At 40.4% G+C, this 26933-nt stretch overlaps 2 protein-coding genes across 4 annotated transcripts in view; one reads left to right on the forward strand and one right to left on the reverse strand.

The window, feature by feature from the left end:
• Positions 1-16590, forward strand: part of dpp10 (dipeptidyl peptidase like 10) — a 205307-nt gene extending 188717 nt beyond the window's left edge. For both annotated transcript variants that reach the window (XM_031869928.1, XM_031869929.1), the window contains exons 12-26: positions 612-650; positions 3040-3147; positions 5394-5485; positions 5764-5811; positions 6611-6732; positions 8308-8352; positions 10500-10598; positions 10683-10752; positions 11339-11533; positions 13099-13153; positions 13373-13472; positions 14440-14498; positions 15225-15297; positions 15566-15639; positions 16249-16590. In XM_031869928.1, the coding sequence (XP_031725788.1) occupies positions 612-650; positions 3040-3147; positions 5394-5485; positions 5764-5811; positions 6611-6732; positions 8308-8352; positions 10500-10598; positions 10683-10752; positions 11339-11533; positions 13099-13153; positions 13373-13472; positions 14440-14498; positions 15225-15297; positions 15566-15639; positions 16249-16386 (1317 nt within the window). In that variant the 3' untranslated portion in view covers positions 16387-16590. The remainder of the gene's footprint in view (positions 1-611; positions 651-3039; positions 3148-5393; positions 5486-5763; positions 5812-6610; positions 6733-8307; positions 8353-10499; positions 10599-10682; positions 10753-11338; positions 11534-13098; positions 13154-13372; positions 13473-14439; positions 14499-15224; positions 15298-15565; positions 15640-16248) is intronic.
• Positions 16591-20287: 3697 nt separating this feature from the next.
• The window catches only part of LOC116395821 (inactive dipeptidyl peptidase 10-like), a 134179-nt gene continuing 127533 nt past the window's right edge, over positions 20288-26933 (reverse strand). For both annotated transcript variants that reach the window (XM_031869969.1, XM_031869968.1), the window contains exons 24-26: positions 24094-24166; positions 23548-23621; positions 20288-22538 (exon numbers count right to left, since the gene is read on the reverse strand). In XM_031869969.1, coding sequence (XP_031725829.1) covers positions 22401-22538; positions 23548-23621; positions 24094-24166 — 285 coding nt within the window. In that variant the 3' untranslated portion in view covers positions 20288-22400. The remainder of the gene's footprint in view (positions 22539-23547; positions 23622-24093; positions 24167-26933) is intronic.

A 26933-nucleotide genomic window follows, 5' to 3' on the forward strand; every position in this document is an offset into this window, starting at 1 on the left:
CTTTGTGGAAAAACCTTAACTGATGATTATTTGTAGAAAACATCCGCTGCTGTAAACTCCTTCCACGTTCTCTCCACACTTGGACGACACAGAGCAGTGTTAACCCGGCAGTTGAACTGTGGGACCCGCTCTCCAGTTCAGTTTTTTCCTGATTTGTTGTGATTTAACCAACTAACGTGCCTCCCAGCCAAGAGGCAGCTTAGCTCAGGCTTGGACCAAATGCCCCAGCCTCCTCTGCCAAAACTCTGGCTCTGGCTCATGCATGCATTAGTTTGAAAGGATGGCTCAGCCTGGGAATGGCGTCCCTGGTGGTGTGTTGAAATAAACCACGAAAAACATGAGGTCCATTATGTGACGGATGATTCTGTCTAGAAAATATGCCACTGAAGTGTTATTCCAAAAGAGAACACATTATCAAACATAAAACAAATGTCATTTTGTGATGAGGAATTTGATTAAACTGCATCTATTATCCGCTATTTGAAAACCTGTATCTCGGTGTACTCAAGTGTAACTTAGGACCCAGAGAGAAAGGCTGTAAAGACGGAGGGATTTTGATGATCTGTGTATTAAGTGCAGACTGACGTTTTGCTCTTCCATCTTTTTTTCAGAGACATGAAGAAAGCTCCGAGCTGTGGCTTTCCAAGCAGGTAAAGTGCTCTCCGCTCCGTGTGTCGCAGTCTGTACTCAATCATTTATGAAAGCATGTGCTCCACTGCTATAATTTCACTTCATGTCATTAATTTCCATTCTAGTATCTTTCAAATAATGCCACATAAAGGACAACTTCGCCAATTACCCACTTCATGTCTGGGTATTTCTATGCACACTAGTCATCCTCCAAAATCCCTCACCTGATGACGCAAACACAGGATACGTGGTGGCAATGAAGCACTCAATGTCGACCCGCTCAAATTATTCTCTTCAGCAGGTAGAGACTCTGGAAAAAGGGACCTGCCACTTCATTATCACCTGTAGGATTTAGGAGCAAAGAATAGAGCCTTCCTTGGAGATAATGAAGAGGCGACTGTGGCTAAGTGGAGAGCAGGGCCATCCTTCAGTCAGAGGGTCGGCGGTACGATCCCCGGCTCCGGCTCTGCTAGTCGCATGTTGATGTGTCCTTGACAATGACTTTAATGTAATGATTTGGGGGAATTAGGACAAGTTGAAAATCAAAGCAGCTGCAATTTAAATCAGTGTTTCCATTCGGTCGGTATAGTTCATCCATGAAATGTGAAAAGTTGCAGCACACAGTGATTTCACTGTAAGAAAAAACAAACATTTGAATAATCTTTTCTAGTCAAAATAGACTTCTGGAAAGCATGGCTTCACTGTAGATGTAATGAATCATCAACGGAGCCACGGATATTCAATAACCTGGCGTCAAATAGAATCCAGCAAGGTTAAAACGTGACACTGTACCATCAGGTCCATTTAGATATGGTTCTATGTATGTGAGAGTGCGGTCTACTGTCAGCTTTAGTTGTAGCTCTTTTCTTTAGACTTGCTCGGGAGGCAGAGAGACGGAGGCAGAGGAGAGAACATTCCCGGCAGGATGTGGATCACAGCCCTGCAGCCGTACATGTTTGGCTGTAGCGCTGGGTAATTTAACCGCTTGTCAATCTTGGCACGCAGAGCTGCTTGTCTTTGTTAAGGTGGTTAATCGGCAAGATGCTCATCTACTGACTGTGATGTTGTGTCAGTGCAGAGGGAGGGCCTTTGCCCAACAGATTTTTTCACGTCAGATTGTCTCAAATGCCAAATTCTCATTCTGGGTAAACTCTCTCCATCTGAGACAGAAGGTGTTTGTGTTTCTGAGTGAGATATTTATTCAGTGTGGGCGTCACAAATGTAAACTTGATGAACTTCATTGCCTCAGTGCACAGTATGGATATGTACTTATTCAAGTATTTAATAAGTTGAGCTAAAAATGTCCAGAACTATGATTTTCTGCTGGCCAGGACCACTAGTGTTTTAAGTATTCATACGTTTACTTGAGGAAAGGTAGTAATACCACAAAGTATATACAAATCCTCAAGTAAAATCCTACATTCAAAATGTTACTGAAGTAAAAGTATGTGTCTTATCAATGGAACATAAAAAAGCAAAAATACTGATTATGGCTGCAGGTTGACCCCTGTCATGTTATATATTAGTAGATTATTGTTATTGATGTATTATTGTGTAACCAGCTCGTATGTGCTTGAGGTGGAGCTGATCTAATTGTTTTGTTTGCTTTGAGATGTTCATTTAAAGCAGCGTATCATTTATATGCTCATTATAAGTTGTCGGCGGCTCTAACAGCACTAAAAGCTCAAACTACAGGCAGCAGAGCTAACAGTGTACCTGAGAGTGCAGTGATATCAGCTGTAAGGGCCCAATGAGAGCAGTGCAGAGTGGTGGCGGTGAGCTAACCAGTGGAGCATGCTCACATGCTTGGCCGGCCCGACTGTGTTAACAAAGGGAAGAGAACTTGTAGCACAATCCTTCTGTTATAAACTGCAACTCCCCCAAACCCAATCCCCTGATGACATCACTATGACATCATTAGACAGTTGTTTCACAGGTAGAAGGCTCAATGGGTGTTTATGTGTAAAATCAGTTTTCAGGTAGTGGTAAATGGTGCACCTTCCTCTCTGCTGATCATGCTAACTACCTATTTCCCTTCCCGGAAAACTGTTCACCCTTTGTTAGAGCAATCTGGACAAAAGCAAAATAGACATTTATGCATATAATAATGTTGCAAATTACTACACTCTGGCTGAAAAGATGGTTTGACTGCAGAGCCCTTTTGCACCTCATGTCCTCATCATTTGAACTCACTTGCTTGTGCTGTTGATGTCAGTGGTATAGAAAGCAAGCCTCTGAAAACAGGATACTCATCACGATTCAAACCTTTTTAAAACAAAAATAGAAATCACACGTTTGGAAAATCTGGTTCCTGTCTAATGTTTACAGCCGGCCTTAAACAGGAATGTGTTGCTTTGTCGATCAAGGTGATCGATGCTGTGGAGTTTATCTACCTTTGCTTTACTGCAGAACCAAGAACCGGTGTTCTCCAAAGATGGCGGCAGATTCTTCCTGACTGTCCCGGTCAAACAGGGAGGACGTGGAGAGTTCCATCACATCGCCATGTTCACCACACAGGTGAAGGCCCAGTTTACAGTCACGTACCCTGAAGTTGATGCAGCGTATAGGCCACAGGTTTTACGACCACAGGATCTGGCTAAATCCTTTATTGTGACAGGATGGATGTTGTGTGTTTCCGCAGCTTTAATAGAGTTCTTTAATGTTATGTGCAGCCGAGTGTGTGCTTTCAAATAGTTTAACCAAAAAGTGAGGAAATGACTCACAGCAGCCTTTATTTGACATGCTGTTGTTGAGCTGTTAATTGAACTGCTGCCGTACTTGAGATACTTCTTGCAAGTGATTGATGATCCTCTCCTCTCCAACAGTATAGGCCCACTCATCAACACAGACACTAAAACCTCCCCATCCGTATCATAAGAAGAGTTGCATGTCAAATGTTAGTAGAGGTGAACAGAGGTATTTAAAAGAGTGTTCAGACCCACCACCTCGATGGTCAAGGTTTGGGTTGAGCTTATGGTTTGGTAATGGTTAAAGGTTAAGGTTAGATCATGGTCATGGTAAGACGTAGTGTCCAAAGTCACACCCAAAGTTTATCCATCCATTCAATAAAGATTTTACAATAGCTCCATTGTGTATAACTTTGTTTAACCAGAAGAAGTACCTCACTTAGATTACGAATCAATACGAGGTACGTAGCATTCGCACATAGAACACAAAACATAGACCACGACCAATATTTACATTTTTGTTATTCTTAGTAGGTTGTACTTGAAGAAGTGTCTTGTTAGAACAGTTTTGCATGCCCTACCACCCACCAGCCTCTTTCCTGAAGGTGTGTGCAGACTGAACACAAACCAATTTTGGTTTGTTTGTCCGGTCTTTGGTGTGGAGTGTGTTTTGTAATCTTTTCTTGCTGCACATCTATTGAGTCACAAGGCTTTAAAATGTGTCTTGTATCCAGATTGTATCCTGGTCTGATTTTACCTGCTTACATTTACACCTGCTATTAATATGCGTCTCCAGTGAGATCAGATGCGATGATAAATCCTGATCCCCGTTAGCCGTGGTCGTTCTCCTCCATTTGCTCAGCCATTGCTAAATAGCTCAGCTACGATATGAATTGTTACAATTTGCTTGTAAACTTTCGTCGGACCAAATTGCAGGTCACTTGGTCTCATATTGACTCTATCCACGAGTGTCTTGAACATTCATTTTGACGAGCATTCTTGCTGCTTTCTTGCGAGTAGCTTAGCTCACTCACTCGCTAATGGCCGCTTCCTTCATGTTTTGCTGCATTGGCGGCCTTTTTGCGAAGTATTGTGACACTGAAGGTTCTCGTGTGGTTATCCTTGTGAAACGGTCGTGGTTAACATTGGGACATATAGTTAATCTTGTGTAGTGTTGCAGATTAGGTTCAGGCAACTAAACCACTTAGGTTTAGGAAAAACATCATGATTTGGTTTGATATAAGTACAATTAGAACATATTATAAGCTAGGGACGCAATGTTAGGTCACTAAGTGACATAGCACCCCATGACAGAACGACCCATGACATAACAAAAATCACTCAGGACATGAGTAAAAGTCCAGTGTTTGTTTGTCCCATTGACCATGGGACAAACCCACCTGATCTTAGGAGACTCTTAATACTATGTCCGTTGCTCTGAGCGTCTAATAATGACTCTGATGGGTTTTGAACGCCCGGTGCATCTAAAGATATTATCATACAGGCGCTAAAGGCCTGTAAATGCATCAGTATCACAACAGTGAGGGCTTCTGCGCGAGCATCGGTATTTGAAACCCTTGCTCACTCCCAGTGTCAAATACCGGCGCCAGATCTTAAATACGTTGTTGTTGAATGTGGATTGAAAATGCATTTGCATTTAAACTTGCGTTCGATGTGGTCCCTGAACACCTCCGGAGGTGTTTTCGTCCGATCTGATCACCGTCTGTCCTCAATGTGTTTTGGGTGCATTTACACCTTTACGTACATGTGGTCGGGCACTATCCGATTGCAATCCCATTTCCCAAAACACATTCTAATACAAGGTGTGGAAGCGGTATATTGCTTGCTTCGCTTTCAGAATTCACTTTCTGAGCACACCTTGAGGATTCATGCAGCGTTATAACACAGTAATGCTAATACCACCTCCGCCTGGGCCGGACAAATGTCATTATCCACACGACTACAAGAGGACGCTGACTGACACTGCTGTTTGTCTGCACAGTTTCAAATATACAGCACACAAATATTAGATGTTCATACAAATGACGTGTACTCATCTTCTTTTGCTTCTCTCAGTTCAGAGCAGATCAAAATGAAGTCCGACATCTAACATCAGGGAACTGGGAGGTGACCAAGATCATCGCCTACGATGAGAACACTGACAACCTGTAAGTCTGCATTCATTTCTGAAAAGAAAAACACCCAACACTTAATTAGCTAGGTTCTCTTATTATTCACCATCTGTCCACTGATGAGTCACATTTGAGACACTGAAAACTAAATTGCATTATTTTCTCTTTGATTCACCATGGATAACTCGCTCATGTTGTACACAGAAGAGTGGTTTGCTAATCACATGTATACATTCTACTTAAAGAAAGAGATAATGAAGTTCCATGTTTCATTATTTATGTTTATGCTTCTTGTTTGTGTTTTCTATTTACAGTTATTTTCTCAGCACAGAGGGTTCACCACAAAGACGGCAACTCTTCAGGTTGGTTTGCACCGAGTGATTACACGGCACTTTCTTTCTGTTACAGCGGCACGACATTTGTCATAACAAGATCTTTGCAAGACTCCAACAAGACACTCGTATGAACCTGATATCACTAAGAGAGAACTCACTTTATGTCTCCTCTCTTTTTTCTGTTCTTGCTGGTAACAACCATTTTATTATTAATGAATAAACACATATTAAAGTATAAGGCCGGTCTTATTTCATCTTTATAATTGCCTGCAATGAATGTGAGACCCGCTCTCATGAACACAATATCTCAGGAGCGCCTGGAGGGAATCTCTTCACATCTAGCACAAACGTCCACTTGGACCGAAGGATGACTTGATTTGAATTTGGAGGTCAAAGGTCACTGTGACCTCACAAAGCACTTCCTTTTTAACTTAGTGATTCATATGGTGATTATGAAAATTCAACACAAGTATGTAAAAGGATAAAATGATGAAGTGATGTCGTTTTGGACAGACATGGATGTAAACTGCAACATGACTGGTTGGCGGAGGCAGACCACTGCGAGGTGCTATTTGTAGTCTTTCACATTTCACTCATTTGAATAGTTATTGGACAACTCTGATAATGAAGTTATTTGCCATAGAGCAGTAATCTGCATCAGGCTGTGACTACACCGATAACACATTTAGCTGGATGTGTTTTATTGCTGGTTTTGGTCTCTTCGGGCCATTGTTTGACCACGATAAGAAGATAAAGTAATGTCAGCATTACCCTCTGTCTTTTACTCAAAATGTATTTGTGCCTCTTTGTCTTACTTTCTCCCCAGTGTTAAAACGGTGGGTCTGTTCCCACGACGGTGTCTGACATGCGAGCTGAATAAAGCTCACTGTCTGTACTTCGATGCCGACATCAGCCCAGCAAACCAGCACATTATCCTCCGCTGCAAAGGTAGGCCATCACGCACCCTGACATGGCTGCTCTCGAACCAGAGCATCTTCAGCTTCCACAACAACGGTTGTGTAAATGATTACCAGAATGACTTTTGTAAAATTGTTCAGGGACGTGATTGCACAAAAGGGGGACACGAAAAAAAAAAAGCACAGCAGAAAGGAGGAGGGCTACCAACCGCTATGCAACTGTGGAGGACTTCCCACATCACACACTGTGCAGCTGGATAAATATGCCTCTGAGTTTTACAGAAGGACTATTCTCCTCAAGGCTCTGCTTGAAGTGACCTGTCTGAAGGCAGCCCACTGCATCATCTTTAAATCTCTCCCAAAACTCTTTTTGTCAACTCATTTTTAATCAATCGTCTCTTTTGGCTTGTTTTTGGATCAAAGTAACCACAGTTAGACAACACAACTACAGATGGTTGCAGTTTAAAGATTCGAAATATCTTTGAAATTTGGGGTTCTTTCTTGTTTTACGCTTCTAATTTAATCATCCATTTTAAGTCTGAGATCATTGAGCAGATGTCAGGCTTTGCTCGTTGCAAACTGTCATCCTCCAACTACTCGCTCTTAAATTAATCTCTCATCAGTTCCAAATGAGAGGCATAAAATTAAACAGCCGCTCTATTGTGTATAATTACTTTTAGGTAGTGTAATCGAGCCGCAGCTAGCTGGTTTAATAGAGGGTAACTCTTTATATTGTTTGTGGTTTCAATTTATTTTTCAGCAGATGAAAGTGCTTCGTGCTCAGAAGCATTTGGGTTTTGGCGTGGTGATTTATTGGATAATAATGCCGTTCCCTTTCCCCAAAAGCATTAAAAAATAATAGAGGAAGCTTGTTCTCTTCTGGGAGGGGGGGCAAGTTCACATAACCCTGACAAATCTGTCCTGACACCTGTTTGCACCAGGAAACACAGCACAAGCCTTTTAATTCCCCTCCAAAAATATATGTGTCTGATTGGTTTAGTGTTGAAAGCAGGTACCTTTCACATAATAAAACTATTTGTCTCCGTGACACAAGCGAGTGGTGGAAGGAATGCGAAGGTCAAAGCTGATGCAGCCTTCCGACGGTAAGTCCATGAGAGGAGATACAGGGAGAGCTGCGGTTTGTGTTTCAGGACAAAGAGAGCCCAGCAGGTGGAATGTGGTTGTTGTGTGTGCTTTGCAGCTACCCAGGCAGTTTGCCTTTCAGAGAAACCCGCCATGCTATTAACCGCCGACTAAGTATTTCACAAAGGGACATTGAAGAGAACTCACAGAATTTGACAGTCTGAGGCTATTATGGAGGCGATGCGAGTCACCTTTAACCTCTAATTGATGCGGGTAAAGTATGGAGGGTTACCAGACAAATCGAGAAAAACAAAACGGCTGCCTGCATTTGACTTATGCGTGGCTGCTTTACAGGACCAACCTTGTGACGCAGAACATATAAATACCATCCACAATGTTTGAAGAGTTTTCTTTTTAAATTGTCGTTCACTATCTGCCTAGCACACGTAATCCTTCAGTGAGGATTAGAGTAACAGGATAATGATTGAATGACACTCACAGGCTTTTTTACTTCTCCTTTCAGGTCCTGGAGAACCTATTGTCATCCTACACAGCCTCAATAATTCAAGTAAGGAATCCATTTAGTCTGGTGAGAAATGACGGGCACATGACGACCATTACAAAGGATGAATACAGTTCATTTCAAAATGCTGTATTTCCCATAAATGTGGCTACTGTAGCTTTGTGGGGTCAACATCTCAGCTGTAGAGATTCAGGGAAATTAATTTGTGGTCCCGCGCAAAACAACATATTAATCCGGGGGAAGCTGCATGAGCTCCTCCATTTTTAATATGATTGTATATGAATCTTTTCAAATGCTTGTCTGTCAGTCTGGCTTGAAGTAAACAGAACGAAGCTGATATGGCATCTCACAAACAGTAAAGGCCTCTGTCCACATAGCCTCTTTTTCTGGCAGAAGAGCCAGAATGTTTCTATGACAATAATCTCTTGACAGTGTCCGCCCGGCCGATCTGCTCCCATAAATGGGCGTCATGATAGTGTCTGTCTGACATAAAAAAGTTCAGGACAAGCAGACACGGCAAAAACAAGCTTCTCCTCCATTTGCTACAGTGACGTCACCGGTGCTTTTCTGAGAAGTTCAGAGATTTTCAACTTGAAGCGCTCTCAGCGGCCGCACAAACAAAGGCGGAGCGCTCAGCTGCATGCAGTCGCATACGCTCTCTCCTCATTGGGAACAACTGAATAAAGACGTTGGCACTCAGAAGAGGTCCCTATGTGGGTGCGATTTCCTACAAAAGTACAGCAAAAAGTGTCAATTTCTGCTCATTACATGCATACAGTCTTTTCAAAATCAACTTCTGGGGTCTCATTCATGATAACGATGAGAAACATTGATTTTGCTCGATATCTACGAATGGCGGCGCATTATTTTTCCTAGGTATAGCTACGAACGCTGGATGAGTGCAGCCTGTTATGGTCACTGCGTCTTAGCACTGCAGGTCAAGCAGCTAAAACAACTTCTGAAGAAGAGATGTTCATGCTGTTGAAAAAGGTTTTGAAACTAAGGTAAACTACATGTCGCCTTTGCTGCAAGTAAAACCTCTCATTTAGAGTAAACAGAGAGGATTTTGTGATTGCTTTGATGATGTTGAGTCTGAGTCGATTGAAATGTAGTCAAGGCACAGCTTGAATGGCAGTTGATTGGTTTTAAACAGTGGCCTTGTTTCAGAGCCATCAACAGCGTTACATTGTGATCATCTCTTTTTGGGTCTGTTCTGGTCTCACATCTGGATTCCTTCCTCTCCCACAGGCATGAATTCATACATGCTGTACACATCCACACACGCTGTTGCGTTCAATCTCAGCACACACAGACACGTACAGTACACAAATGCTCCTTCATGTCTGTCAGTGGATTTTTTACCCCCCTCAAAAGTTAACAGCTGTGCCGCAGAAAAGCAAGCAATTTGCCCAGGGTTATTTGGATAGGCCCTCCATCCACAGCTGGGAACTCAGGGCCCCCGGCGGGTTTCATAATGAGGCGTCTATTGATTCTGGGTTTTCCATTAGAAGTGCTGGATGAATTCCATTTCATTTAGGCTGCTCCTCAGATGGCTTGACTGGAAAAAATGGCCGAAACCATAGAGTCATTGTTTATTTACATGTGGAGAAGATATGGGCTCCCCTGTTGTCGAGGCCAGTGTGAGCAAGCTGCTGTGCGCCTTTTAGAAATGGAACTTTTTGACCGTATGTCATTGTGCTCATCCAAGTTTCAGTAGTACAAATGACCATTATTGTCTAGGTTTGAATTAAAGTGGAACTACGCCCATTTTCAAAATGCATACAGGTCAGCTGCAAATTATTTTGTTTACAAACCATATCCATTTTTTTTGGGTCTTTTGCATATCATATGATATCATATGATAATCATATAACTCATTACAATTTGGAACCGTCTCTTTTATTTGCAACAGCTAAACCAAAAGGAGATTAAATCCAGGAATGTATTCAGCTTCCCGAACCTTTTATATTGACGACGAAATGAAACAATGTCAGGAACTATAAACGAGAAACGAGCCTGAGATCTCAGCCGTCTCCTCTACACCTTCCATCTCATCTCATTATATCACCGGCTCCAAAGACAAAGCCTCATCGTGTCATTATGGGTCATTCAAATGCAGCGACACTTTGATTATTGGAAGCAATTTTTGCACTCTTATCATCCTTAAAACCCATTCCCCTCATCTTTTTCAGATTACTACATCCTCGAGAACAACTCTTTGCTGAAGGCGGCTTTGATGCTCAAAAGGATCCAGCTGACTGACTTCAGAACTGTTCAGATGGAACATTTTGGTGAGAGTTGATTGGTTTCCATACTGTTACTGTGAATCACGATGAATTGGTGATACAATTGTTTATCTGTCGTTCTCCTAACAGATTTACCTTTGAAGATCTCATATCCACCGGACTTCTCAGAGTCTCGTCAGTATGGACTACTGTTGCTGATGTACGTACCATTTGTAATGACACATAGCTTGCAATATGCCAGAAATGCGTACTAATAAACTATTTTTTATTTCCTAATACATTTTCGTTCTGACATAAAATGATATCTTGAACAATCCTTGGTCAGAACATTTATCCATGTAGCAATTCAGAAGGTAAAATGTATGTGTAGCATGTAGTCAAAGCCCGATATGTCTTCTTCTTCTGTACCATAGAGCTCCAACGTTGTCCAAAAACCAGTAGAACACATCAGTGAGCCAAACTGTTACCCTGGGTGACATGTTCCCTCATTACCATGATGAATACACTGTAGTTCGTTTAGACTCAATCCCACATGCACCGCCGTGCTGCAGTGAAAACTCACTGTAGCCATAACAATGTATTAACATGAGTTACGTTATTTACAAAGACCAACTGTTAGCAGGCTAGCAAACAAATCTTCAAAAAATCGAACATAATCCTTCTCTGCACTTCTATAAATTCACTAAAATCCTATCGATTGATTGCTCTCTGCTCCAGCAGTTTGATTTCACTGGTTGGGATTCTCTGAGTTTGTCTTTATTCATCATGTCCTGTGTTCTGTTCAGTGACAGCGCCCCCGGTGGTCAGGCTGTGACGGACCGCTTCTCTCTCAGCTGGGACTCGGTGCTGGTCAGCTCAGACAGCGTCCTCGTGGCTCGTCTGGACGGCCGGGGCAGCGGCTTCCAGGGTCAGAGGGTCCTGCACGAGGTTCACCAGAAACTGGGAACTGTGGATGTTCAGGACCAGATCGCAGCAGTAGAGTACGTTATCAGATTCACTAGATTCTACTTTAAACTAAGGATGTCAGGGTGTCTGAAACTCAGTTGTCGATACCCAAATGACACAATAAAACAAAACTATGAACCCAATGTACTTCAGCATACACTCCATTATTAGTGTTACAAACATACTGTTTTGTGTGAATCTATTATTAATCCCTGATGATCCGCCTCTAGTTTCTCGTCCAAAACTACATTTTACAAGATTATATTTGAACGCATCACAATAACCTTATCATTGACAACAGTCATTTATGCTGAATCTATCTTGAACGCATCATAATGTAACAAACTGCAGGGTTGTGTTTGCCAAGCAGAACAACGCTGCCCTCCGGTTGCTAACAGCTAACGTTAGCTAGCTCTCCTCTTGCAGATTTCATCACAGATTTGTTGTTCACGATGTGGAGTTATCAGGGAAATGTTCTCTGGTACCCGGACGAGGGGCCTTGCGCCCTGATCCCTGGTACCTGCTCCACTATAAAAAAAAACGAGTATCGTCAAGTTTTCTGAAATTTGGCATTGACCAGTTACTGGTCAATTACTGCTGTACTTTCCAGTTACTGCTGTACTTTCAAAACACAAATGAAATGACATCCTCTTTAAAACAACATGCAAATCCCTTGAAGAGCAGCTTAGTAATTGTCACATATGATGAACTTTGAACGTGATTACACTGGTGGATAACTAACATGTTATGGGAAACATATAATTGAAAACATGGTGATTGTTAAGGCTTACTAGTTGCAGCTGCTGCTTTCTTCTCCAAACACACTTTTATTTGAAATGTACACAGATTGTAATTTGTTTCATCCCTTAGAGGTGCAATAAAGCATGCATTGCTTTTGTAATCTCTTTTCATGCATCTTAATTGTCAGCACTTGTCAATGCGGTATTATATTCCACTTTGTGTGTTTTTTTCTCTGCTCTATTGTCCCTCGCCTACCAACAGGAAATGTTTCTCCGTGCTCCAGCTGAGCTTTTTTTTAAATTTCCAGTCAATTTCCTTTTGTTTCAAAGACGTGTTAATTCAATTTGTTAATTGCTTCTATAGAGAAATTCAACATTTCACACAAATACAATGCTTAAAAGATATTACAATCATACCTGCTTTTGCAGAATACTGTATTACTGAGATGTGAGGAACTGTGGGGCCGATGTGAGTTAAACCTGGTGTGTGATTGGTTCACACACCATCCATGTGATCAATCACATGATCACTTGAGAGACGCTCTTAAAGCTTATTCAACACTGAAGTGTAAGTAGGAGTGAGCTATTTGATAAATGTGTCTTGTTTTTCACTTTTAGCAATGAGCTTTTCTTTGCCACAGAGATTACAGCCTTATTTCAAAAAGCAAATCTCATCAAACTATATTTGCTCATTACATTGCATAACTTCTCTAATTTAAGTGCAAATAAACAGTAAACTGTAAAAAATGATTTAACAAGTAATATAATGAAATAAAAGTAAACCAGGCCTTTACAGAGTTTCGGATGATATGAACATGTTGGAAAATGTAGCTGGTATGGTTTGTGCTTTTTTCTTCCAGATTCATGATGAAGTTTCCATATATTGATCAGACACGGATAGCAGTGTTTGGAAAGGTGAGCCTGTGCTCTCAGCTACAGTTAGATGTCAAATGAATTCAATATCCAGTCTGTTTTTGCAAATAGCATGCTGCTGCTGAGCAAAAATCCATGTGCAGTATCTAAATCAATGTTTTTCACAAAATATAAAATGCTTGGATGTGTAATGTTTTTTTTTTTTGAATGATTTAGCCATCAAAGTTCCATGTGTTTATGTGTTTATGTCCGTCTGCTCAGGGTTATGGAGCGTACATAACATTAATGATGCTCAAGTCCACTGATGGCCTCTTCAAATGTGCGTGTGCGATGTCACCAGTGACGGACTGGAAGCTCTATGGTGAGTTCAGAATCCCTCCAAGAGTCCTTCACCAAGTTGAATTTACTCTCCATTTATTCAACCCAGCTGTCAGAAGAAATGTTGGCTTTTCACGTTTCCGCAAACCTCGTGACTCGTTGAACGTCAACATTTCTGAACCAAAAACACGTTTCATATCAGCCTCGAAGGCAGAAATGCACAATACCACGTAGTTAAGATTCAATGATTGGTTAGTTTTAGGCAACAAAACTGTTTGGTTAAGGTGAGAAAAAAAAACATGGTTTGCATTCGCATAGTAACAATATGTATCAAGCTTAACAATGTTACGTAACAAGTGTGAAGTCAACGTTTACTTTTGCTTTCAGACGGGACACAAACAGTGGTCTCCTGGGTGAAAGGCCTATTTGTTTGAAGTTCCCACCACTGTAACACTCATCCATGTGGACATTCTCTCTCTTTATACTCGTCATTGAACCACGTCACTTAAGTACCACTAACTTACAATAACGGTTGCTCCATACTGTATCACTTGCTCCTCCCGAAGGTAAAAAACATCCACATTTAAATATAAATACAACGTCATATTCAACATACAGTATCTGTGGTTTGCAAAAAACGTAAAACTTTTTTTTCCTGGGGACCAAGCAGAAACAGTTTTTTCATATTCGCCATCTGGCACGTCAAGTCTGAGTAAAACATTGAAGTATAAAGAATACCATGTTTGTGTGGAGAGTAAAAACTAAAGATGTGCTCGTTAAGAGTCTGTTTACCTCCGATACAACAGTGAGGTGAATCTCAGCTTTTAGCAGTACAGCTACAGTACACATCTATAGACCAGAGTAAAGAGCATTCTTGTTAGACCCTTACACCTACACTAAGGTGTTACTTCCTCCTCACTGGAAGCATTTCAGGATGACATGTCTATAGGTGCTTAGCTGCAGCTGAAGCACTGTCTACCTTAAGAATGTCTTACTTCTCATTTACACAGCATCGGCGTTCTCCGAGAGATACCTTGGCTTACCATTGCGGGATGACAGCAGATATCAGGTGTGTGTTCACCCCCCCACACCCCACCCCACACACACACACTTGTTTGCTGTTGATCTTTGAAAGTGTCTTCCCGAGACATCGCTGACACACCCACACTTAATCTTCCACAGTTCCTGAATGCTGCTATCAAAGTCAGAGGCAGCAATGCTTCACATTTCCCTGTGTTTTTATGCTCCATAGGATTTTGTCACTCATCTCTCTTTGGTAACTGTGTGCACCGGCGTGTCACATCACATGTTCTTTATAAGCTGCTGCAAAAGGGTTACCTGGCTCTCTCAGGACTCCCGCACAGACGAGATGTTTGGCTATCAGAGGTGTTTTCCACAGCGATAGGAACGAGCGCAGTGAGGGAGAACAAAAGGGGTTGTTTTTTCCGACGACATTGTAAACAACTACCCAACAAATCTGTCCCGAACAAGTAATTCACTGCTTTCAGTATTTCCTGTCTGCAGACTTGATTTGACATCTTTTTCCTCACAATTTGTGCAAACAGTGATATTCCAAGCATAGAAAAGATATTGTCAATGGGAGATTCTTTCTCAGTTGAAGATCTCTAATTGGATTAAATGGCCGTGTCTGTGTGTGCCATGCAATCAGGGTATGATGCAATTTACCACAATGTCTCTCATGTCATCATATTTCTGTATTTTTATTGTTTTCTTCAATGTAAGTTAGCATGTCTATCAATCAATTATCGCCCCTCCATTTCTGATTTCCTCACAGGTTTCCAGTGTGCTGCAGAACGTTCAGGCGCTCCGGGAGCAGAAGCTGATGCTGGTGCACGGCACAGCAGATGGTAAGAGAAAATAGATTGCGATTGAATGAAAACACTATCTGTTGTGCATCGCTGCTGAGCACAAAGAAGCATGCAACCCTGGCACACAATGAGGCAAATGGTTTTTAATCAAAAGATAAAAAGGGGAAGTGGGTTATCTTAATTGATGCTGGGATTTCCAGAGGAAAACATCCGCGGGTGAGCCATGCCATCTGATTGTGTTGTCTTTTTTCCCAGCTAGGATTCAGTCTGAATCTTGCTGACATGTTTCATTTTTTTGTGTTCCCAGCCAATATCCACTTCCAGCATACTGCTGAGCTCGTCAAGAACCTTGTGAAAGTTGGAGCAAACTACTCCATGCAGGTGTGTATCGAGACAACGCCACCAAGGCACAATCTTTATACTGCATTTGTTCAAACAGGGATAGACATGCATGTATTGTATAATCTCACATGTACAAGTTAATGTAAATAATACTTTTGGAAAGTGTCAAAATGTATTGAATCAGCTCAAACAACTGAATTTAATGTGTTAACACTGCTGCTGGGGTGTCCCACAGGTGTCATTATCCCCACAGACAATCACTGTCAACTGTTTTTCTATAACAGGTTGAGTAATCACAGACTGTACAGAAACATAAGAGTTTGTAAGTTTTTAAGAGGATGGAATGGGGCTTATCATCATCAACAGTAGTTTGGACTTGATTATTTAAAATTGGGCAATGTGGTGGAGGAGAGATCCACTTTATAGCCTATATTAAAGGATCGTTCTGATTTATTCCAACCTGTCGTAATCTCCATAAATGTGACAGTTTGAAATGATTTCTATAGAAATGTGGTTTATTTGTGAAAGCTGTTGGAGGTTTGCACAGCTTACACCAAAGCAATCAAACAGCAGAGAACTACAATGATTCACACTGAAAATTGAAATATTCTGGGACCGGACAGTAAAACCTTCCTTTGTACTCGGCAGATCTACCCAGATGAGGGCCACTTCCTATCTCAGCAGAGTCGCCAGCATCTCTACGCCACACTGACCAGCTTCTACAGGGATTGTCTTAAGGAGGAGCTGCTACCGCTGCCGGATGAGGAAGAGGAGGAGGAGGAGTAGGCGGGAGGCTTTGAGGGTCAAACCTTTGGCAGAGCTTGAAGAATTTAACTAAAAATCCATCAAGGCCTTTCACGTTTGGACCAAGTGTTTAGCTGGACATGGACACTGGGTTAGAGCTGCTAATGCTCTTAAAGTGTGTGTGTGTGTGTGTGTGTGTGTGTGTGTGTGTGTGTGTGTGTGTGTGTGTGTGTGTGTGTTTGTGTGCGTGTGTGTGTGAGCGAGAGAGAGAGAGAGCAATGTGTGTGACTGTGTATAAAAATGTGTTGAAAAGATAACTGAAGGACACAAACAGTGACACTTCATAGCCCGGGACTCAAGGCGGGAACTGCCCTCTGGCATAAAGTCATTTCAGTTTTGGGACGCTCCGTTTCCTGGCAAAGCGTACGGAAGACCGCCTCCATCTCTTGAAGGCTCTCTGGGCTGCAGTCATCCACAAGTGCATGGTTATTTCTTTCCCCTCGCAGCTTCACTCATTTTTGCCATGTTAGTCCCGTTTGTGGTCGCACTCGGGAAGCAAAAAAACAACACAGATGTACACTTTTGATCTCACCTCTCCTTTGGTTGTCGTATTGTCGCACAAGGAAATGCTAGTTCACCGCAAAAGCAGAGCCGATTCCTGAATAAGTGCTACTTCCTGCTGAAACACTCCGCCATCGCGCGCCCTGAATGAACAACAGTCTTTATAGGTCACACTTTATTGTACAGGGGTCTCGTGTAGACATGTACAATGCCTTATGGGGTTCAACATACTGTAATCTTACTAGCTGGCAGTGGTAGTCATCCATTAGCAGTGTCATGCTAACCTATGTCAACTCAGGTCCTCGAGACGCAGCATTGGAGTCAGTATAGTATCAGTTACGACACATCATAAGCTGTATCATGACTAAGTTATTAATTCTATATGACGATAATGGATATTGGCCATAGAGTAATTTTAGTTTCAGGCCACACTTTTTCTTAAAATCTCTCATAGACTCATCTAAGATACAAGAGCTTTCTTGAAGTCGAGAGACGTTTTCCTTATTTCTGGATATTCTCTTATTTCAAAAAGATAATAAATAACTGCAGTGGTTATTAATGATGATGGGTGTACTAAGACAGACAATTTGACAGTGTCAGTAAGGTGTTTGCATGTCTACAGGGAACGTGTCAAGTGTTGTCACATTTTGTACAGTACAATACAGCAGAGTGTGTACATAAATATATTTTTGAGATGTCAGATCTCATAGATAGTTTAGTCTATGGGGATGGACTCATTTGACCCGGATGTCTTGTACCTTTTTTTTCCTGTTTTCCTTTCAGCTGTTGATTTTTCTTCTTAGGATGGATTTTGTAATGCTTGTTCTTGTTCTTTTTGCTGTTTTAAAAAGGGAAAGGGCAGGGTTTGAGCTTTTGGGGGTTATTGTGATTGTCCTCTAGTGATGATTATAAATAAAAAAAGACTGAAAAACAATGAGTTGTGCTGATAAAGAGTAGAGAATTCAGATACCGTTTTTTGCAATATTAGTTGTTCTAAATGTCGATTTACTGTTACTATGAGTAACTTTCAATCAGTGTTGATATTGGAGCCCTGTGTGGTAGGTGTTTTCGAGCACCAGAGTCTCTTTAGAAAACCTCTCATTTTACTGCAGCATGGTCTAACAGTGTGCTCGGCGCAGTCCTGGTTCTGGTTCTGGTTCTTCCGTGTCTCCCTTCCCTCTAGCGGGCCCAGTGATGTTGCCTGGGCCTTCAGCAGCGTGGTGTCTCTGTTGACGGAGCAGCAAGGTGCGGAGCTCTACTCCTGGCCGGAGGAGGAGCTATTACTGCCAACCGCCGAGCTCTGCTCCTCCCGCTGGAGCTCCAACTGCAGGTCGAAGGCGTCAGTAAAGCTGGATCTGGGTCTGTCCACGGTAGTGTGGTCGCTTGTGGAGGCCCCGCTGGAGTCTGAGCTGAAGGATTTTCTGGTGAACCTGCATTATTTCATCTGATTTCACCAGAATCCGACCCGGTATCACCTTTTCGCTGATGGTCTCGTTTACTCATCCAGGTCATATCAGATCATAATCAGTATTATATTGAGACTGTTTCATAACCAGTTAAAAGTTCCTCGCAGTAACTTTTATTGGTTTCTTCACCTTGGGAGGGTAGAGGCAGTCTGTCATGGCGTTGGGACTCATTTATGATCTGGCGGGAAAGATCTACTTGTTCAGAGCGATCATGGCTGCTTCAACACTGCATGTCTGCGTGCATTAACCAGTGCACTCACTGGCCTCCATGTTTTATGTTTTATCCTTCATACCTCTGTCGAATACGACCTGTATTAAAAAACTCTTCAGTGTACTCCACTTATTACTATGCAAATCAATGTAACACACAACTTGTAGGCAAGAATTCGAGATAAGAATAGAAGTAGAATAAAATGTAAAGGAGCAAACTGAACAGACAATAAATACAGTAAGTAACATAATGGGCTTAGGTATTTACAATATTATCATAAATATCAAGACAAGTGAGTGCTAATAATATCAAGTAGCCCAAAGGACCTTTGTAATGTAGATATGCAGGAAGCATCACTCCCATCACTTTCTGTCCCCGCTTCCAAATCAATCAGCTAACTGAGGGCGTTCACTCTTTCACATTTTTCTACGACCTCCGTGAGCCGATAATCTCGCTGCTGTCCAAGTTTAAAACTATTCTTTAATCTCCTGCTGTCAGCTGCCGTGTCAGAGCGATGCAACCCTCCCTTCACCCATTCGTTTTCTGGACTACGGTTTTGAAGCCTTGAGTGTGGCAATTTGGCCGTCGCCATCTTGTTTCTTGGAACCAGAAGTGATATGAGAGGATTAAGCTAAGTACAACCTAAAACTGAATGAGACGTGTTTAGGCGACCAAAATGTTACAATTAACTTTAATGAACTGAAAACACTGATGAAAGTGTGAAAGTTCTAAGATAAATACACGGACAACTCCCAGAGCCGGACAACGCTGTGGTAGCAACCTGCTAATCACAAGGTAGCCCCGCCCTAAAGCATCCCCTGCTTTATGCTTTATGTTTGACTCTAAATGGAGCATAATTTACTAAATGAACATCATGCTGTATTGAGTTGAAGCTAGAGATTGAGACCATAAACTCATGTTTACAATGTTTACTGAGGTAATAAATCAAGAGAGAAGTAGTCATTTTCTCATAGACTTCTATACAACCAGACTTATTTTTACAACCAGGAGTCGCCCCCTGATGGCCGTTAGAGAGAATGCAAGTTCATGGCACTTCCCGATTGTCTTCACTTTTCAGAACCAGCCGCTCCACATCTCATCCATACAGATCTTCAGCCATTGCAGACCACCATCAAACCAACAGTGTCTAGACTTCATTGGTTTGATATTCCTGCAAAACTAATGACATCACTACTTCAACACAATATGACTTCACGATATAATAGCCAAAGACACTTTATTTTTATTCAGCTTTCCTATTATGTCAATATTATTTTTATTATCCTTTATGCATCTCTTTAATTAAGGCTATCCTAATTGAATTACTTTCAATAAACAACAGCCAGGTACTGTATATGGCTTTCTTAAGTCTTGTTTTCAGGGTTTGCTTTCACAGCTCCGAACCTGGACGTAAAGCTCTGGGGGCAATTTCCTTTTCTTTTTAATAGCCATACAATGCTCAGAGCAGACACTGTCATTAGAAGAAAAAGACGGCTTTGATTGTGGCTTTGACTCGAAAGCAATTGGAAGATAACGTCTGTCACTGCTGCTACCTCCAAACATTGCATGTCACCGGTGCACCATCAGCACCTTTAAATCAAGATTGGGCGCGTTGTTTCGGCTCTGAATTAACTTCTCATTTTATTGCTTCGTCCTCTGAGCACAAGAGCAAACAATGGAAGGCACAGATGCAACGCGGTCTTGTTTAACAATTTATTTCAGCATATACATTTTTCCCCAAGTATACAAATGTCAGTATATATGACAGAATTAGTTGCAGTTTGACAGAATCAAGCAAGTGCAGAAGTGTAAGCATCACAGGATCATGGTCAGAAAATCTTCTGGTTTGCTATAACCTACTCGAAGAAGGATATGATGATCTGGTCATACACACAGCACGCTGTACAGAATACACCAGTATTATTAAAACTTACGTGACTTGGTTTTCTGCCCATTTGTAACACTTCACATTCTGGGATGTTAGACGCTGCATATAACAGTGAAGAATCCAGTCGGTTATGAACATTCAAAAGAACATAGTGGGATTGAGAAAAAAGTATCCAGCTTTGATTGGACTTATTCATGAAAGGGCTACCAATCAGAGTTACTCCAGTGTAGTTTCTGATTTGATGCAAATATAAAAGAGTCATAACTTGGTGTCAGTTGGGAATAAACGTTCAGAAATCCGAGAAAAAAGCTGCTTCAGAACAGTTTGTTAAACTTTTCCTCAGCATCAAAGTAATCCAGTGATAGCTGACTGTACATCCATGGGTACAGTCAGCTATCACTGTACATCCATGGGTACTTTGCAAAAGGGAAGTGGGAATAGCTAACGTGACTTAACTCTTTATAATAACCATCATTAAGAAATGGTAAATTGGTAGTCTTCAACATTTTAGTTAATGGTTATTTGACTCACAATGAAAATTAACGATTTATTATCAATAATTGGTTTATAAACCATCTTTAAAAATGAATCCATAGTGGCTGTTACGATGTTGCAATTGATGATAATGAAATAATGTGAAATGGTCAATAAATACTTTAAAAATCATATATAATTTAGATAGCTAGTTAATACTTTAATGATGATGATTAATTAAGTGTATTAATATCATCAGAATGTAATTGTTATCGTCACTGACCAGCTATGATACAATATATTATTTATTAACTTATTCTTTCATTTTGCACAAACTTTTTTGAATACAACCCACGACTGGCGTCAAAAACAAGCGGTGATGAATACTGGCAATCGGCTCAAAGTCGTCATATAAGACACGTTATACAATCTTACCAAAAACAATATTAAACTCACCAAGCTGACTCCCCGCATTACAACGGCTGAGTGGTGGCGATGTACTCAGCAGTGTGCCTACTAGTAACTTCGCCAGTTAGCCAAACACACCGTCCCAAACAATTAAAGTGAGCAACTTGTATGTCTGGACACAGAGTAAGAGCTCGGAGTTGGAGATGTGCTCAGCTGTGTTATCACTAGCAGCCCCTGCTGTAAACTACTGATAGCGTAAAATAGCAGGCTCAAAAGAGGATAGCGGTAGGCTGCCTGTAGACGACCTTTGCAGGGTCTTGCCCTCCTGATGGCTTCCAATCTTTGTGTCATCATATTAGTTCCCAAATAGTCCTACAAATTGGTGTTAGCATGCGTCCATTTATCAGATGAGCTAAAACCTTTCTTTTCACACAAAAGTCAAATTTCACTCTGAGTTGATCAAACAATACATAAAGTAGAATTTGAAACAGCACATCCCATGGGAAATAAATGAGATGGTGGATTTGAAATACAGAAGGACCATTAAGTTCCCTGAAAAACTGCAGATTAATGTGACTATAAAGCTCAGGTGTTGTTGGCTATAAGGTTGAGTAATAGTGACGACTGTAATGAGGTAAAGGCACCTGCAGAAGTTATTTTGTGATGTGATCTCCCAGGTTAAGTTATATAGTCTCCTTTGCAGTAAATATAAATATTCACAGCAGTCAGCAAAAACTATACTGTAAAATGGAAAAATACAAGTTTCTTTGATTCCCTGACATTTTTGTACTCCGTACATGATACAAAGAAGAAGTCTAATCTGAAGCATTGGAATACAGCGATAATACAACCATCTTTTCAATTCAACAATTAATAATCACAACCCTGGGATCCCCACGCTGGTCATAGCACATATAATGCTACTTATCTTACATAGTGATGAGTACTTTTAGAGAGAGAGATGCCCTTCAGGAGAACACAACCTCTTTGTCGGCTCATGACAACAATTGCTACACTCTTCACTTTTCATTGTAGGACCTTCTATGGGTTAGTCATGGTCTTTAGATTTCTCCACGACGACAACCTGCTCCTCCTCAAAGCAGAGCTTGAAGAAGGTGAGCACTGAGCTTAGCATGTAGTGTTGGCTCTTGGTGGAGGCCATGTTGTGTCCTTCATCTGGGAAAATCTAGGCAGCAGGAAATAAAAAAGAAAGTGTCATTTATTTAAAGTTTTTTATTACCTAAATTATCTTTACACTGCAGTGTCAAAATCACTGAAAGTGTTCATTTTGGGGAATATGCTTATTGACTTTCTTGCAGAGAGTTATGGTGTGATCACACCAAACGCAAAGTGAAGCTAATACGCGTAACGCTAAAAGATTTTAGCTTTAGCGAGAAATGCACGCTGTGTCTCAAAAGCCTATGAGCGTTGAGATTCTCCTACTGTAGTCACTGATGTCCAAACGTTGAATCAGAAATGGGGGAGAAATACATTGTAGCTGTCTGTGGTCAGCGAGAGCTCTACGGTAGCAGACAAAACTCTATGAATGAATGTGTGTATGGACCATAGACTAATTTCGCAAAATGTTATTTTGAATGTTGATGGAGCAGCTATAATGTTAACATCGCCTCACATTGATGGATCCAAACCCGTCAGAAAACAAAGATTTTAAAAGTTCTTTGTTTGGTGTCTTGCATACAGACCTGACGAAGCATTCAGACTTTTATCAAATCATTACCTACTTATTTTGGCATCTTTTTTTATCCGTTTATTGCAATCAAATCACAGGAAAATGTTTTGATATAGTTAACCAGCGGACGTGTTGACAGACGCAGTGAATACAGCTTAGTAACATTCACAGAGCGCTTCCGTAAACAGTTGACAGACTGCCTTTGTGCAGAGACAGTTTTTATGCTATGCTAAGCTAACTGGCTGCTGGACCCAGCTACATATTTACTGTACAAGCATGAGAGTGCTGTTTATCTTCACAGCTTTTAACACAAATATTAACTTGTTCACGCATTATTTTAAGGAGCCACATATCTCATATGGTAAGTGCTGATTTAAATCAGAAACCATGTAATCTAACAGTAAGATAAGTGCTCAGTTACTTAGTTTGACAGATGAACACAACATCAAGGTCTCCTCTGGTCAGTAAAATAACATAAACTCAGAGAAGAAACGGCAGCAGTCACCTGGAGAGTGTAGTTAACATTCGACGCAGACAGCAGTTTGACCAGCTCAGCAGAATGCTGGAAATGAACAGTGGCTGAAAAAAGAGCAGATAACTCGAATGAAAATTCATCCCAGCCGCAGTGTTCAGTCCATTACACTTCCACAGTCGGGTGTTTAATGAAAACTCAATTGTAGAGCCAAAACAGTGCTCAGCTAATCATATTATGCATCACGAGGCCAGGTAGCATCAAGTCAAGAATGAGATTGGACCAATCAATGCACACAAAGAATATTACTGCACATCAACATGTTTTTGCATGTAAAATCCCTGAGCACACATTCTTAGCAGTGATACAAATGGAAGAGCAGCAAAAATAACTTTCACAACAAAATAGCACGTAGTATGTACGGTATACTTTTAAATTTGTTGCAAACAGTCAAGACAATTTCCAATACAGTGGCTAAGGTCAAGAAGAATCTCATTTTAAAATGGTGCCAGCCTGCCAATAAACCCTATAACATGTCCACACATCTGCTTTATTCTCCGTACCTGTACCCATACTCACCATCTGCTGTGCCATGGATAATACGGAAGTTCAGAGGACTCGGTGCTGTGATGTTTCTGAGCAGACTGGAAATCTGCCAGAGACAGTGAACAGTAAGGTGAGCCTCCACAGAAGGAAATAGCAAGAGGTGTAACATCAATTAAACAACATATTCAAAGTTAATCAACAATGGCCCAATCCCAATCTCCACCCTTACGGACTAGGACTTTGAGGTGCGCTCCTGTAAAGTCCGTGAGGGTTTAGTTGTCTCATTGTCAAATCATCGAGTGTTTGAGGGCTCTCTCACACACATTCTGAGCCCTTTATGAACACTTTCTGTAAGTCCATATTTCTGCAGACTTTGCCAAAGGGAATTACCCACAATTCATAGCAATGTGCCGTTAGGGGTTACCAGTGGAAGCACGGAGACGTAAACAAGGTAAACAAAGAGGACGGCTCATGTGTGTTCAGCCTGGAGAATTACATTTACTCAGAAACATTAAAGATGGAACATAGAAACACATGAAATCAGAGCAATGAAAGCAGAGATTATATTAAACAGATTTATTCATCAAACATTTCATTTTCTTATTGAAGCGGTTTTGACAAAAACGAGTAAATTGATTATTTGAAGTTACCTCACATCTCCTGGAAGACGTTCATATCAGGGAGTAAAAAGTTTAAAATAAATACCCATAATTGGACATGATATTTTTTGACGTTGTCGTGGTAACGTGATATGTTGCAGCAAAGTGCTGTCACATTCGTATTCACAACATTTGAAGCCCTCACAGTCTCTCACACTCACCCATTTAACAGGTGACGTCAGTAAGTCCCTGAGGGTTCAGGGTTCAGGGCCTTAGGGGGGACGTTGGGATTGGGCCAATTAGCAATGTTAACATCAGGAATTTGTGCTCTTATAGGAATGAACAAAGTATATCAAGGTAGTGAAAAAGAGGGAAATCACATCTTTGAACAGGATCAGTATCCATAAGTGAAAGTAATGTGTACAGGAACCACCAGAGCAGGAAGATGACAGTTGACAGCTTTTCGAGACAAAAATACCATTAAAGTTTAGAAACGGCTTCAAGCACGTTTCTGGTGCTTGTACTTGTATTTTGATAATTACTGGTAATTACAATTATTGAAAAAAATACGGTAGCACACGCTATGAAGCATTAGTTAAGTATGTGTAATGAGTAACTTAATTCATCATTTATATAGCATTGTCCCTACATTAACACTCATTAGTATGCAGTTCATAACAACAGTTATAACATGTTTTATTCTTGATTAATAAGCTCATCTATTATGTGTTTTTGTGATACATTTTATATCTATATATCTATTGTGTTTTCATACTATTATATATATGTGTATATAAAATAGTATGAAAACATATATAATTATTAAAAATAATATATATATATATATAAATATATAAATGATGGATTCCCCATTTGTTCCCCAATGTCTTTGTTTCTTACATGAATGAATGGCTGAGAGGTTTGTATTTAACAGTATATTGTTTGCATCTTGCAATAAATATTGACATGTTCTTGATCACTTGGTGTTGTGTCTATTTGCCTTTTCTGTTGAAAAACGATGTGTTACGAGGCAGTGCTGGCCTTTCAATGTAATTTATAAATGCTTTATAAGGCATAAATAGTCCTCACTTTAGATGAGGTCACAACACACTTTACTAATGATGAGTAACTACCTTAATATATCATGAATTAATCATGAATTGCATTATTGATACGCATTTATAGAGCATATATTAACATAGTCCCTAACCATTAGTGCATATTTAAATCATTATATATAAATGCATGAATAATGTACATCTAAATAAGTTATTAATCATTTACTAACACTTTATAAATTATGTTATTTATCATCTACAACAGGGGTCTTCAACATTTTTCAGGCCAAGGACCCCCAAACTGATAAAGAGATGGAGCAGGGACCCCCGACTATATATATTGTATACAATTGTGTTTTATATTAAATGGGCCTCGTGCCATGTATAAACATACCTCTTTATTGTCCATTCAATACTAAGCTATTCAAATAATACACAGGTTCATATATTCATGTTTTTATTTTAAACATGTGCAAGGTACAGTGAGTAGGGGGGCCGTGCCACTGCCATTTATAAACATACCTTGTCAGCTGATACCAATGCCAATATCAACATTGTCTGTCAATTGCATGATAATCATGCATACAAGCTATTCAAACTGATGTTTTCATTTTAAACATAAAGGTGGAAACGAAAAATGAGTGATGGGCTATTAGTGCCACTGCCATGCATAAAGATACCTGTTATCTTTCATACCATACTGAACTATTAAAATAATGGACACATTCATGTTTAGAGAGAAAAAATATATAATTTATTATTATTATTATTATTTTTTTAATTTTGCAGATCCCCTGCAGTACCTCAGCGGACCCCCTAGGGGCCGCGGACCCCCTGTTGAAGACCTCTGATCTACAACTCCTTAATAATGAGTTTGTAATACATATAATACTTAATTTACAAATGGGGAATCCATCATTTATAAAGTATGAAAACAATAATGAAACACATAATAGATGAGCTTATTAATCAAGAATAAAACATTTATGACTGTTATGAATTGCATACTAATGAGTGTTAATGTAGGAACAATGCTTTACAAATGATGAATTAAGTGTTTACTCATACTTAAGTAATGCTTCATACTGTGTAGTTTTTATAAAGTGTTAGCAAAAATAATTTTATAAATTCCCTTTTCCTGTTTATTTAATGATACCATCCATATATGCTGTTTAATGATACATCCATATATGTTGTTTAATGATACATCCATATA

This window comes from Anarrhichthys ocellatus, unplaced genomic scaffold (genome assembly GCF_004355925.1).
Source record: "Anarrhichthys ocellatus isolate YVR2014 unplaced genomic scaffold, GSC_Weel_1.0 scaffold50, whole genome shotgun sequence".
Taxonomy (NCBI): domain Eukaryota; kingdom Metazoa; phylum Chordata; class Actinopteri; order Perciformes; family Anarhichadidae; genus Anarrhichthys; species Anarrhichthys ocellatus.